General features: G+C 44.4%; 1 protein-coding gene across 3 annotated transcripts in view; it reads right to left on the reverse strand.

The window, feature by feature from the left end:
• Positions 1 to 14,395, reverse strand: part of LOC115380389 (disco-interacting protein 2 homolog A) — a 94,811-nt gene that overhangs the window by 34,250 nt on the left and 46,166 nt on the right. For all 3 annotated transcript variants that reach the window (XM_030081543.1, XM_030081544.1, XM_030081545.1), the window contains exons 2-3: positions 6,321 to 6,392; positions 38 to 157 (exon numbers count right to left, since the gene is read on the reverse strand). In XM_030081543.1, the coding sequence (XP_029937403.1) occupies positions 38 to 157; positions 6,321 to 6,392 (192 nt within the window). The remainder of the gene's footprint in view (positions 1 to 37; positions 158 to 6,320; positions 6,393 to 14,395) is intronic.

Genomic DNA, 14,395 nt, shown 5'->3' on the forward strand with positions numbered 1-14,395 from the left:
ATGTAAAAACTCACAGACAGCATCAACACGTGATTACCAGATCTGAAGCGCTCATCCCGGGTGTTGGCAGCCCGAGACTTGTTGTGTTTGGAACCTGGGAGGGCAGCCTGGGATGACGCCTGGATCCTGTTGTCAATTTGGAGAGAGGGATCTACACCTGCAAGGAGACAACAGCGCAGCAAAACACTGTTCATAGCAGGATACAAAGACACAAGGCACATCTTGCATCTTCTCACAGTAACAGACATAAATTCAAGGCTTAGAAATCCCTTTCATTACGCACAGGCTTCATAGAATGTCTTCTGGGCACAGAGAAATGCTACTGTCTATTTCTCAGTGTCCTTGATACTGAGGAACCAGACCACAATTTGTTCAAGTATCTAAAAGCTAATGGCAATCCCTACTTAAGCAGCTTTCTTTTAATAGCTTGGAGTTAAAAAAAAAAAAAAAAAAAAAAAGTATTCCCTTTAATTATTCAAGGATCTCACTAGAAGATTCACAGCCAGCACACACACATATGCTCTCTTTGCATATGGAAATGAATACAACTGACAGAGATGTCACACAGCGGAGGTGATTATGGACCCTGAATGTCAAAAGGACAGCATCCTCTAACGAGAGCGTTCTAAAATTATCAAACTCTCAAACTCTTCAAGTTCACTCCGCTCTGCATGACGCAGGCAGTGATTCATCCTTCAGCTTATGCAACTCTCATTTCAGCATCAGTAAGTGGTTAGCATCAGAGGGGAGACCCGAGACTACCGCCTGTGGGACTGTCACAGCTCCGGCTCCATTAACAGCCGCGTAACCATCCGCTATGCTTCCTCCTCTCATAGCTGTTGCATTGATGCATTTCAAGCAGGAAGGAAGGATGAATGAGTGGGAAGGAACTAAGAAGAGAAATTTGATGAGCTAACGTCATCCTATCATACAGAGTTTGTAAAATGCACCATGAATCAAGGCTCACTTAACTTTGTATAAAACCCATTTTACTGTATATCAGAACAGTTCGATCAACCTTTTCCTTTCAGAAACTATTCATAAAAAAATAATTTACTGTCCCCTATAGTTATATTTCAACATTTCACAGCTCTAAATGCAGAAATATAAAACTTTTACCCACAATGTTTCTGATTTTTTTCATATGAAGTCATAAGTAGTCCCAGCAAGTTTTTTAGCAGGTGTGGGGGAAACCTCTGACACAATGGAACAAGAAGCTGTCAGAGCCACTGTACCTATACTAACCAACTCAGCAATACATCCTACAGCTTTATGTGCTGCGCTTTTCTGTCACTGGTGGAAACAGAAGAATAATGAGATTTTGAAAACTTGCTTCTGTGGGTAGGTGAGGTCAGGTTAAACAATATGGACTGCATCATGCTGGTTTACATGTGCACTTGCACTTGCAGCAACACAATAAATAAGTAAATACATTATCCTTCAGTATGTGAGTGAGAGCCCAAAGCCCCCTTGGATGTGACACTGTAGACTGAAAGCCAATGTGCAATCTACAAACATCACAGGCTAAAGCTTGAGCTCTGTGTGTGTTGCAGGGAGCAGAGCCAAATGAATCACAAAAAGGTCCTCCAATTCATATTAAAAGGAGCTTGTGTGTCTCTCTGTCCAACTTCTCCCTTCTCCTACAGGAAGACAGTTTTGCCAACCCCAGTGACAACTAAAAAGCCTCTACGGCTGGACTGTGGGTGGGCTAGCTTAGAGGCTGCCCTCACTCTGCTGACCTGTGACCCTTTGAACCAGACGGCTGACCTTGTTGGCTTGCACATTAGAAAACAGAGTCTACAGCCTTTTTAGGACAGAATCCTGCCAAATCACAGCCAAGCAACCAGCTCCAATCCTTGCTACAGTTACTAGCCAGCCAGCCAGCCATCCATCCACCCATCCACCCATCCATCCACCCATCTATCTATCCAGCCTGCCAGCCTGGCTTTTCAGCAGCAGCTTAGTAGGGATCAGTGAGCTCCACACCGTCAGCAACTCTCAGACAGAGGCTGCGCGTACAGCAATGCTGAGTTCCAGTCAATCCTCCAAGCTTGCATCTCCAATGTGTGGATGTACAAGCACCTAGAGAAATGATGCTCACATACATTCATTCATAAACACACTCACACAATTTAAATGCTTTATCCAAATCCACTAAATTACATGAGGAGGTTCCATGTCGCTTAAGGACATTTAAGGTAGGGCTGCACAATATATTGTTTCAGCATTGATGTCGCAATGTGTGATAGTTGCATTTCAGGATGTGCAATGTCAAGTAAGGCACATAAACTCAAACATGTCTTGCCACAACCATTTTTCTGCTTGATACAAAAGGAAAACTCTCAAGGTTCTTACTTTCCATGACTGATCTATGAGAAATGTCCATCTGATAGAACATAATTTAGTCCGCTTTTTCAGATTCTTGGGTGCAGGCTCTGCATCCACAGCAATCACATCATTATGTGCTCTGGTGAAGGGGAGGGCTTGAACAGTTTATCAAACAACAAAAAAAAAACAGGCCCTGCTAGTTGCCAACCACAACCTGAGCGGCACCTGTTCTGGTTGTTTGATAAATGGATCAAGAATTGTGAATGGTGGTTTGTTGCGCATGCAGAGCCTGTGTGTCAGCACCCTGTAAAGATGCACAAGATGCGGCTATTGTCACAGATAATGTCTCCTGGATGCTAAAGGCAGTGTTCACTGAAGCCAGGCAGCCTTTGATTTTATTCCCATTATCAGCAGCACCTTGTCCCGGTGCCGGGACAAGGTGCTGTGAAACAGAAAGTGGACGAGGCCAAGGTGATTCCTGGAGGGGTGGCAGAGGTCTGAACCAAGTGTCATAGAAGCAGGAGGGTTTTGTTTTGGATAGACTTTGGAACTACCCAAATGATGAAAATTATGATTGTTAATTGTATATCTATACATAAGTAACACATTGCCTGCATCTGTGAAATTTCCTGTATTTTTTCATACCACAATATAAGCCTATATTGCAGGAAAAAAATAATACTGCAATGTCAGATTTTCCAATATTGTGCAGGTCTACATAACACTTGACACAAAATGCATGTCTCCACACACAGTAACATACATACATTCAAGGAGCACACACACACACACACACACACACACACACACACACACACACACACACACACACACACAACCCTGAGCATCCAGACACACAGACATGGTTTCTTATGTGGCTCTGTCAGCCCCAGTCACATAATGGCCTTTCCCGGCCACCAGAGAAAACAGGTCTATGAAACATGCCAGACTACCAGGCCTGGTTGCCGGGGAGAACACACTTCACAGACACACCACGCTGAGCCAATCAGAGGCGTGCTCTGCCACAACAGAGGATGTCATTGGCTCACGAGGAACCCTGATGAATTTTCAGCACCTGTCTGATGCCAATACTGTATGCTGGCTGACATCATGTCTGTCTGCCTACAGAGTAAATAAGCTTGGCTAATGACTTTTATCAACTCCACAGTCGCATAATGAAAATAATTTGTTGTGAATGAAATTCCACAATGTGCCCAATATCTTCCTCAGACCTGGCGTGTGCATTTTAGTCTACTCTGCAGTGGACATCACATTTGTTGCTTGATCTTCTAGATCCATGAAAAGCAGAGAACCCGCACTCTGTACTGATTCTTTCCCTTTACTAATAACAGAAGGAAAGTAGCAGTACAGTGTGCAGGTTCTGTTTCACAGATGTAAATTTTACCCAGCACTGCACTTGAACGTGCAAGTTTCCTATGACTAAACTTCCAGACGATTCATGCTATCAAGAAAATTTCTGCTGTTCTGCTTTAAATAAAAATAAATACATTATTTTTACAAGTCTGTTGTTTAATATGGATTTAAAAGTTCCTTGGATAAAGAACAAAATCCATGCATTCAGAACATTGTTAGCTTCCTCACCAGAATGCTACGCTGAACAATATGATTATTACAATGCACCATACACATGCTTAGTGTAAGCATCAAGCACTCTATCACAAATGCATCACAGCTGTTCAAAGTCATTACCATACAAGGTCTGTAGTGGCCAATAATGTAATATTTTTTGTACTTTGTAACTGTCAAAAAAGTAATACAACCCAATAATCTAATACTTTGCCTAATAATCAAGAACATTACATTACATATTACATTATCAGTAAAGGACAATAGCTTAACCTATGATGCAATAATATTTTAACCATTAAGGTAATACCTATTTACATTATTTGGAAGTTATTATATACATTACATGAGTGTTTTTTTTTTTTCTCCCCCAAATGGACGATCGCTATGTTTATTTTCAGTTTAAATTGTACATTTTGTGTTTTAAAATGTTGAGAATACTGTAGTCCTGCATGGCCATTGCTGAGACAGCTGAACCTGTGAAAGCTCAATAAAGCAGGCGGACTTGACAGTGTTGGCAGTGTTGCTAAGAGAAGAATATGCCACAGTAGTTGGCATACTGGCAGCTGTCAGTTTTATATTCATTCCGCTAAAATGATTCCACTTTTACACTAATTATTGGTAGATCAATAATTATAATGTTTTCATGCTAATCACTATGTATTCCCCAGCTTGAAAGCTACAGTATCTCAGTATGATTGACTACCTGCATCTAAATATCTATCTCAGAGCATGGCTTTTTCTCTGCTGGCCCACACAAAACAATTATTCACTCTCAAAGCTCACAGTGCTAAAATACAGAGGAAATTAATTCCCTGTCTCACAGGTTTAAACAACCTGGCTTTGTGCACCATCTTTATGAGACATGGCACATGTACAACCCTATGACAATAGTGAAATAAAAGGCAGTCAAGCTGATGAAACTCTGTATGGAGCTCAAAGCCTACAGTCAGTCTCCTATTTCAACCCTGTAGCCATTAAACCCAAAGCCATTCACTCATCCTGCTGGACGGATGTGTCATTAAGCCTCAGTGCATTCATTCATGCTCCTGGAAGAATGTGTTGCATCAGAAGAGCAATCTCACCCGCTCCATAGTCGGTCCATTTCTGCTCTGCACCTATCACTTCCACTCCTCAGGTCGCTGGATCCAGACTGCATGAATCTAACCATAAATGACTGACAGAAAACATGTCCATCCAGGCTAAAACTGAGGGGAGGGAGTAAGTCAGAGAGGGTGAGAGAGAGAGAGAGAGAGAGAGAGAGAGAGAGAGAGAGAGAGAGCAAACTCATCCGCCCAAGCTAAATAACAGGCCTGCTAACTCCAGCGGAAAGCCTTAAGCGAGTGGCTGCACTGGGCTCTGGTTTCCACTGAGGCTTGGTGTTCTGAGTGCGGGCCAAACCAAAAACTGCCATGGACCCTGGTCTGAGGACAGACAGACAGAGACTCCTCTCTAGGACTCACCACAAAAAAACTTCATCTTTATATTCAGCCGTGGCCGCTGAGACTGACAGACTGAATGACTGGTGCTAAAAATACATTGAATAGATGAATAAATACATTTAGGCTAAACCCACGCACTCTCACAGGCCATAGACAGACAATACAACAAACATAATCATCTCTAACCAAAGACCTGCATTCACATTATCACAGCAGCACACAGACACAATGAAATGATTAGACTGGGCGCTGATTGATCGTAAACGACACCACTTTGATTCATACAGAGTTTAACGCCTTGTCTTTATGACCTCCATTACATCCTCTTACCCTTGGAAGCTTGGGACCAATTTTAATTTGGCCTGTATTTCCAATATAAAGCTGAAGCAAGGACCCATACAGGGTTATAACATAAATATCAGCCTGAAAGAATGGAGGATCACAGCTAAAAGTCTGACCCAAGGAGTCAAGGACACGCCAGTAGAGACGCATCTGAGCAGGTGACCGGGTCACACTCTTGCAAAGAGGAAAGTATAGAGCCGCTGAGATCCTCTGAGATATATTTCATGACAGCTTTATGGCGATGTGATGTTCCATCTGGTCATTTTGACTTCAGTGAATAGTCTCAAATTCCACATGCATGCATGAATTTGTTTTGGCTCTGCTTTTGCTCTACTTTTATTTTATTTATTTATTTATATATTTTGATGCCGTCTACATTTTGTCTCATATTAGTGCTATTTTACTATCATCTCTCTTAAGTACTTTGGCTTTTGTGCTATATAAAGGAAGTTATTATCATTTTTATTATTATGATTAATAGCTTGTGAGATGCCTTTCTCTTTTTGATTGTTCCTGCATGAACAGCATGCTAACAGTAATGCTAAAATGTAGCAACACCAAGGTAAAACCTGTTCTGTAGACTAAGCTTTCAGCAGGCCTATGCCAGGCATGTGCCCTTACCTTGTATCTGTGGGATGTACGGTGCCAACAGCTTGCCTCTTTTCTTCTCATAGCCCTTCTGAGTGATGTCCCCTGCACAGACAGAGAGATACAGAGGGACAGACAGAGAGAGAGGGAGAGAGAGATGACTCATTAGCTCAGCAGTGCCGTGTTGTGGGGTGTGTATATGTCTGTGCGCGTGTGTGTGTGTGTGTGTTTGTGTGTGTGCAAGTGCCTTGGGATCACATCGTCAGGCTGGTTACACTGGCACCACAGGGCACCAGGGCAGGGCGGGGGCACCGACTCAACCATTAGATCTAACACACACACACACACACAACGTATGCATACTTGTAAAGAGGTGACACTTTAAATATGCAGACACACACACTCACACAGACAGCACACTTGACAGACATGATATTGTGGTGAATTTGCCACTGAATACTTCAATGATAACATCGGCTGGGCAAGGGGCATTTAAAAGATCGTTTGTCTGGTGCGCTTGGAACATTTGTTCTCCAGCACCACCACAAGTAAAAATACTGCTGATGTCAGCCTTAACTGGATCTGCCTCACTTGTCTCGCCACACATAATTAAAAGGCCGTCTGTTGAACAAGGTCTAGTTGCACGTTATTTCACAGTCATCTCCCTCTTTGAATGGAATATCACGGGACAAGCTTTTCGAAGCCAGCAGTCGGACTACAAGAAATGCAGACAGAGAGAGGGAGGGAGAGAAACAAAGAATGAGACAGACAGGCAGGCAGTCAGACAAATACAGGGAGAGAAGGTAAAGGTATACCGCAGCTTATTGCTTATCGCTACCCAGTCTTGCACACACAACTAACTAGTAGCTTTCTATAGCTGATCAAATGGCTAACTAACTTCCCTCCTAAAATCAAGCAGTTGTTATGGCTGTTGTTCCCTAGTCTTCCAGCTAATTTGATAAGCATTAGTCACGTATGTTTATGTCCATCTTCAGGAAAAAATTTCCCAAGCATTCAAAATGGCCAACAAGTGAACAAAGTCAATGTGAATGTCCCTTTACTCTGCTGATACATCCATCATAGAGTGTCAAATAAATGCCAAAAACATACCAACATAATAAAAAGTGTTATTAAAAAAGAAGAAGCGGGTCACTGAGTCAGTAGTGTTTGGCTGATGGTGGGTGAATTTGGGGTTGCGAGATGCCACTATGTCTCTCTGCAGGCTGATGGGATGGAGGCTCTTTCTGCCACAGACAAAAGACATATTGATTCACCCAGTGAGGGCTGACTGACAACACCTCTCTCTCACACACAACTATGTGTATGTACACACATCTGTGCGCATACACACATGCACACATTCCCTCTACAACGAGCTCTAGCATATCCCTCCACGCTCTGCCCCAGTTGAGCAACCCCTAAAGACGGGTGTCAATAAAATAGATGGCAACAAAGCTATGGAAGAAGAGAGGGAGGGGGTCTTTGCGGAAAACATGCCACTCACACAGCCGGGCCACAAGGAGTGTCAAAGTCGAACAGGCACTTGACATGACATATTCAGTGTTTTGGCAAGAAGCGAGAAGGGCTCACATAAGTCAACACAAGATCTCAGTGGTAAGACTTTCCACTCAATGTTTAAGGGTCTCCAATGAATGGAGATCACACTGTGCCCTTTATACTGATCTCTATGGGCCCACTATGGGCGTCATTAGGGTGAGGGTCAAGTGAAAAAACAATACGTTCAATAGGGCTATCTGAACCGAACCAATCGATTAAATTCATTTCCCATGTTATTCCCTTTCTTCTTCCCACCATGTAAACCACCTTTTTAACCTGGAAATGACTGAGTACAACAAAGGCCATACAATATAACTGAATGTTACTTCATTTTTCTTTTTGTTGTTTGGCAGTTTGGTTATTTATGTAATTTTGAAAATTTTTTGACAAAGGGATCACATCATAATCCGTGCTGGTGCTTTTCTGCTCAAGAGGAATGAGCCAAGCCCTATGATGAACAGTGTGTGTGTGTTATAGTGTGAGGGCAGGTGTTGTTGGTCACACTGGTCACAACGTTGACCGCTGGTCCTGAGTCACCACTGACAGCTGAATGGATGCACTGTTAAATGACCAGGGGAGCTGGGGGCCAGTGCACAATACAGTGCTGTCTGCAAGCCTGGCCGGCTGACCTGACACTGACTCTTTCGGCTGATGTGTGTGTGTGTGTGTGCGTGCCTATGTGTCTGAGTGTGTGGACCACAGCAGCCGATCAGCCTGACAACCACACACAATAGGGAGCTATTCTCCACGACAGCTCCAGATCCAAGCTAGCGGTCCCAGTGTCCCAGCAGCCCCTAGCACACACTGATCCATCAAGTTGTGTGTCTGTGAAACTAATCGTTTGATCTGAGAACAAACAGCTTACTCATTAAATATGGAGGAATGAACTGAACCATTCAGCGGTAAACAATGACCCTTAGCCCAAATCTCAAACAGCAAAAAACAGGCTGAGCCACCAAATGATCCTGTTATTTCCTGCATTTGTGTGTGCGTGCATGTGTGTACGTGCGTGTGTGTTCACTTATTCACAGCCAGACAGTCCATTTCCCTCCTCTGCTTGAGCTTTAACAGACTGCCTTCAAAAGAGCAGAATGGGAGGATTCAAAGGTCAATATGTGGCCTGCCGCCTAGGGAATAAGAGACTGGGAGAGGCTGGCGGGATGGAGGGTTATAAAGGGTGACAGAGAGGTGTAAGGATGGATGGGAGGCTGAGCGCCCATGCAAAATCTCTCAGCCCAGACTGAAGGGGAAAGATGGGGATGAGACGACTACCTAGGGTTTATACCTACAGCAGAGTGGGAAACCATTCATTTGCCCCCACCACCCCACCAACTCACCCACCCCAATCCCTCCTGCACTGACTATAGGCTGCGCCGTGTAATTGAGCAGCAAAAAGAAGCAAACCATATATTACAGAGGAGCACCTGGGAAGAGGGATGGGAGGAGAAAATGAAAACAGGGAGAATGAAAGCATGAAAGAAAGGCAAAAAGAAAGACAGAGAAAAAGACAGAGAGAGAGAGAGAGAGAGGAGGCAGGTCTGGTCCTGCCTTTCCTCACGAGTTGATGGTTACAGAATCATCATCAGGAGCTCGGAGGCTGGGGGAAGCTGGGAGGATTGTTTCCTTCTCCTCCCTGCTCCCTCCTACTTTGTTCCCTTCATCTCCTCCGCTCAAACCTCCTCTCCTCATCTCTTTCTCACATGCATCTTCTTCTCAGCCCACAAGCGATTGCTGCCGTACTGAGCTTTCCAGTCAGCTTTTGACCCCCAGAGACGCATCCAAAAGCCCCCCTTTTTTCTTTGTAATTACCCACAGCAGTCCTCTCTGAAGAAGTAACAAAAGAAGCGGGAGGGTGATTGTGTCTAATACGCCCGCATTTCAAAAGAATGTATGTTAGGATAATGACAATAGGTTTCATTAGCCTGAAATGACAGAAAGTTCCTTCCCAGAGGCTAAGTGCTGGAACGTCCTCCTGTGTTGTTACCGTAAGCATTCCTCTCATCCAGCCCTGAATCTAATTTTGTACGGGAGACTGTCAATCTTGTGACACTCAGGACATTGACAGCCAGAGGGCCCACTGTCCTCTGCTTTGTCTTATTGACGCCGATTGACTGATGGCTATTGAGTGGAGCCATTGCTCCAACATGGCCCATTAGAGAATTACCTTGCATCTCCCTAGACAAAGCAAATACTAACACCTGACAGATTCCTTTACAAGCCAGTACAAACAAAGATAATGATGACAGATAATGAAGATAATGAAGCTCTGAATGAACAAACAAATACAGAGGATGGAAATGCATGAGTTGTAGTGGGTGTGTGGACTATACACAGTTTTTACAGCATCCACAGACAGCTCTCTCTCTCTCTCTCTCTCTCTCTCTCTCTCTCTCTCTCTCTCTCTCTCTCTCTCTCTCTCTCTCTCTCTCTCTCTCTCTCTCTCTCTCTCTCTCTCTCTCTCTCTCTCTCTCTCTCTCTCTCTCTCTCTCTCTCTCTCTCTCTCTCTCTCTCTCTCTCTCCATTCTGCCGTCTGCTGTGACTACTTCTACAACTGTGAAAGCCCATCAATTTTGTCATTTGAATTTGTGAACCCAGCCCCTCCTTATGCTTGATGTGATGTGGTGATCACACAGTGCTTAGCTTCACACAGTCAAACTGTATCAAGCCTTGCATCTGTGTGTGCTCTTTTCTCCAGCTGGCTGTCTATTAGAGGACAGAGCCCACACTGAGAAGCTGAGTGAGTGTGTGTGTGTGTGTGTGTGTGTGTGTGTGTGTGTGTGATTGTCTACGTGCCTGCCTGCCCACCTGTCTGAGGAACATTAAGCACCAAAATAATCAAACTGTCCACCCTCAAACAAAGTACAAGCTCTTGTGCCTGTGCCACCCTCTCTTTTTAAGTGACAGACTGCCACAGAAGTGGCCCCACCCCCCTGCCACCATCCCATCCTCCTACCCGTGCCATTGCCGGTGCCAGGCTGACCCACAGTGTGCCAATCCCCTGGTGCCAAGCCAGCAACCAAGCTGTCTGCCCTTCAGCGGCAGAAAACCACAGCTAAATATTTAGGCAGGGCAGCGTTTGCTCTCTAGGCTTGTGGTTTGGTTCAACAAAAGCAGATGTGGCCAGCTGTCATTTACCATTAGCTTGCTGACATAATAAAGTAACATTCTGTTTGTTTGTTTTTTGCCAATGCAGATTTCCAATGAGTAGTTTAGACGAGGACCATAGATAACATAATTCATGTCTGCGAGACCGCTTCCATTCATTATTGCTCACACTGACAATCTCCAACCAAAATGAATCTAGATGGTACGTATGTAACTATGCCAGGATTTCATCTACAGCTTCGACTGATGTGTACACTGTACACGGGAAATCTACCTGTCACTGTTGAGGAAGAGGAGGGACATGAATGAAAAAGAGAGAGAGAGCAAATCTATATTACAAATTACATTACAAGTCTGTCCATCCACTTGCCGGTCTCCCATGAGGAGAAAACACTGGCCAAATCGCTGGAAGAATTAAAGTAACAGTATAGCGATGGCCTTAGAAGACCTCTAATTAAAGGTTAAACATGTATCCACATGCACACGCAGGCAGAATCACTCACATGCAGCAGCGAGGGGAGCAGGCAGCGGTGAGGCGTCTTCAGCCCAGAGAGAGAGAGAGAGAGAGAGAGAGAGACAGAAGGATGGAGGGGGGACAGGCCGGGGAAAGGCAGAGGATCGAGGCTGGATAGGTCAGCAGAGGTTAACCGGTGAACTCCAGGAAGTCCTGCTGTCATGAGTCAGGCCCTTCAGCATCCTTTGTCTCCTTTCACAGCGAGAGCAGGAGGACGAGCAAACCCCATTCCCTCATTCTCCCTTCCAGTCACTCCCCTCCCCTCTCTTCCCTCTCTCAAACCCTGCACTCCCAATTCCCCCACTTCAATCGACCGCCCCTGCCACCCCCTCCCTCTCCCTCTCTCTCCATCCCTTCATCCCTCCCTCTCTCTCCTCCCAGCTAAGGTCTCCACACAAAGCCGAGCAAGACCCCAGGATTAGGGTGTCAAAGCAGCAGACCCCTGCCCCCCACCTTCCCACATACCAAACTCACACTACACACACAAACACACACAGACACACACAGAGACACACACACAGGCACTAGATGAATTACGATGACACTCCTTTAGCCTGCCACTACACGCTTATGTAGGTCAAATGACGAAACACTGCAGACCTACTTTCACTGTCAAGCACCTTCTTGTACACACTTGAAAACCAGGGTATTACAGTTGACCCTATGATAATGACCAAAAAGTTATAAAGGCAACAGCTGGAAAATAAAGATTATAGAGGCGATGTGACTTCTAAAGTGCTTGCAGGTTGTAACCACAAGCCTACTGCAATAACCTGATCAAAAACAACCTGACATGCACTACTGTCTGTTACCTTTTGAATGTATGCTGCTGATATTCCACCTCAGAATCTCTTTGTGAACGATTAAGTCTATTTTAACGTGATACAGAAGCTAAGCTGGGTGAAGATTAGTCTTATCATAATGGGGAGCAGTTTGATGTGGAGGCACACACTTTGTTTAGACTGGTTGCAGATAGAGAACTGCATCGGTCCCACTGAAACCCTCTGGCTTTCACTATACCAGATCTACATCTCTCCACTAAACCACAGCAGACTCGCCACCCCGGGGGTGTCTGTGTGCGTCTGCATGTGTGTGTGTGTGTGCAACTGTGTACATTTTAGTGGGTGTCTTTGTTTTTGTTTTTATCTGTGAGTGCATGCCTGTATGAATCTGTGTTTACACTTTGTGCAATTTCTTTCGTTTCTTTATTTGGGGGGGATTTGTATACTGTTCGCATGTGGCATATGTGTGTATGTGTGCATGGACGGTATGAGTGGATGCATGTGTGTGTACATTTATGTGTGTGTGTGTGTGTGTGTGTGTGTGTGTGCGTGTGTGTGTGTGTGTGCACGCGTGTATGTGTGTGTGTGTGTTTGGCAGATCTGCATCTCTTCACAGAAACCACAGCTGGCTTATCACCCAAGGGGTGTGTGTGTGTGTGTGTGTGTGTGTGTGTGTGTGTGTGTGTGTGTGTGCTTGTGCATGCATATACACGTGCTGGTGCGTTAGTATGTTATCTTAGAGACCTACTTGCCCTATGGCAGTTAGTCTCAATAAATAGTTGCACATAATTGGGCTGTATAATTGCTCATTAACACAGAGCAAAAATGGGCCCATACAACCACTGCCATGCATACATTTACACACAATGAATAGTCTCCACAGACTGAGAGACATTACATGGGCACCTAGGACCAGGTGATATGGACAAAATCATGGCATCTTTAACAAAACACCTCAATATCACTATTATAATGATATTGTAGGGATGACTATTGGTGGTTCCATAAAATATTTACCCACACAACAGTCATCAGTAATGAGGATATGATGGCCAAGCAGGTAGAGACCGACAATACAACAGCTAGAATAGTCTAATAAAGTCAGAAAATTGCATCTGTAATAGAGCCTTTAAAACCAGGAAAAGACTAGACCTATGCCATATCATCAGATTTACATCATATTTAATTCTGTCCATATCACCCAGGCCTAACAGGTGCTGCACACACGATGCCATGCAAGTCAAATCATTTCAGGTCACATCACGAATGCAGCTCACCATTCAAATGCAGCGCTGCATTTTATACAGGCTGAGAGATAGTGTGTACACTGAGTGCTATTATACAAATATGACAGAGATTTATTCTTTTACACAGCACACTGAATGACATGAATGCAAACTGTTGTCCCATTTTGTGGGGTAGGTGGGTGTCTTTTTTTTTTTTGTATTTCTATTTTTGATATGTATTGTTTGTGTTGATTTTCTTTTTTCTCTAATAAAATAAAAAACACTTGATAACAAAAACAAAAAAAAAAACTGTTGTCCCATTTTACATGACACACACACACACACACACACACACACACACACACACACTACTGGAAGGTTACACGCTCAGTGTGAAGACAGTCAGGAAAGGAAGGAAAAGAGTAAGTGTTGCAGAAAAGAGGGGTTGATTGAAGATGACAAGGAGGTTGACACTGAGAGCCAGCTGGTCAACGGGGGGGGGGGGGGCTGGCCCGACATGAGGAGGCATTAGGGAGAATTTAGAGACAGAAAGAGAGGATGAGGAGAGCAAAGGGAAAAGAAAAGGGGAAAGAATAAAGGAGGACATGATTAAAAGGTAATGACTTCCTCCTCCTTTCACTCGACACACAGATGCATGCTGACACACATCCACACACTGATATTCCTGGTCCTAAAGCGCCTGGGCGTCTCTCAGTCTCCATCCATCAATGGGTCCAATCACACTGTCGCATCGCTTTTAATTAAGTAGCGCCAACGAATTAGGACTCAGAACGAACCTTCCATTACCGCTATGCTAATACCTAACCCCCTCATGGCGCACACGCATGCACACACACACACACACACACACACACACACACACACACACACACACACATACACAGTCCCTCCATCCCCCAGGCT

The sequence above is a fragment of the Myripristis murdjan genome, chromosome 21 (assembly GCF_902150065.1).
Source record: "Myripristis murdjan chromosome 21, fMyrMur1.1, whole genome shotgun sequence".
Taxonomy (NCBI): Eukaryota; Metazoa; Chordata; class Actinopteri; order Holocentriformes; family Holocentridae; genus Myripristis; species Myripristis murdjan.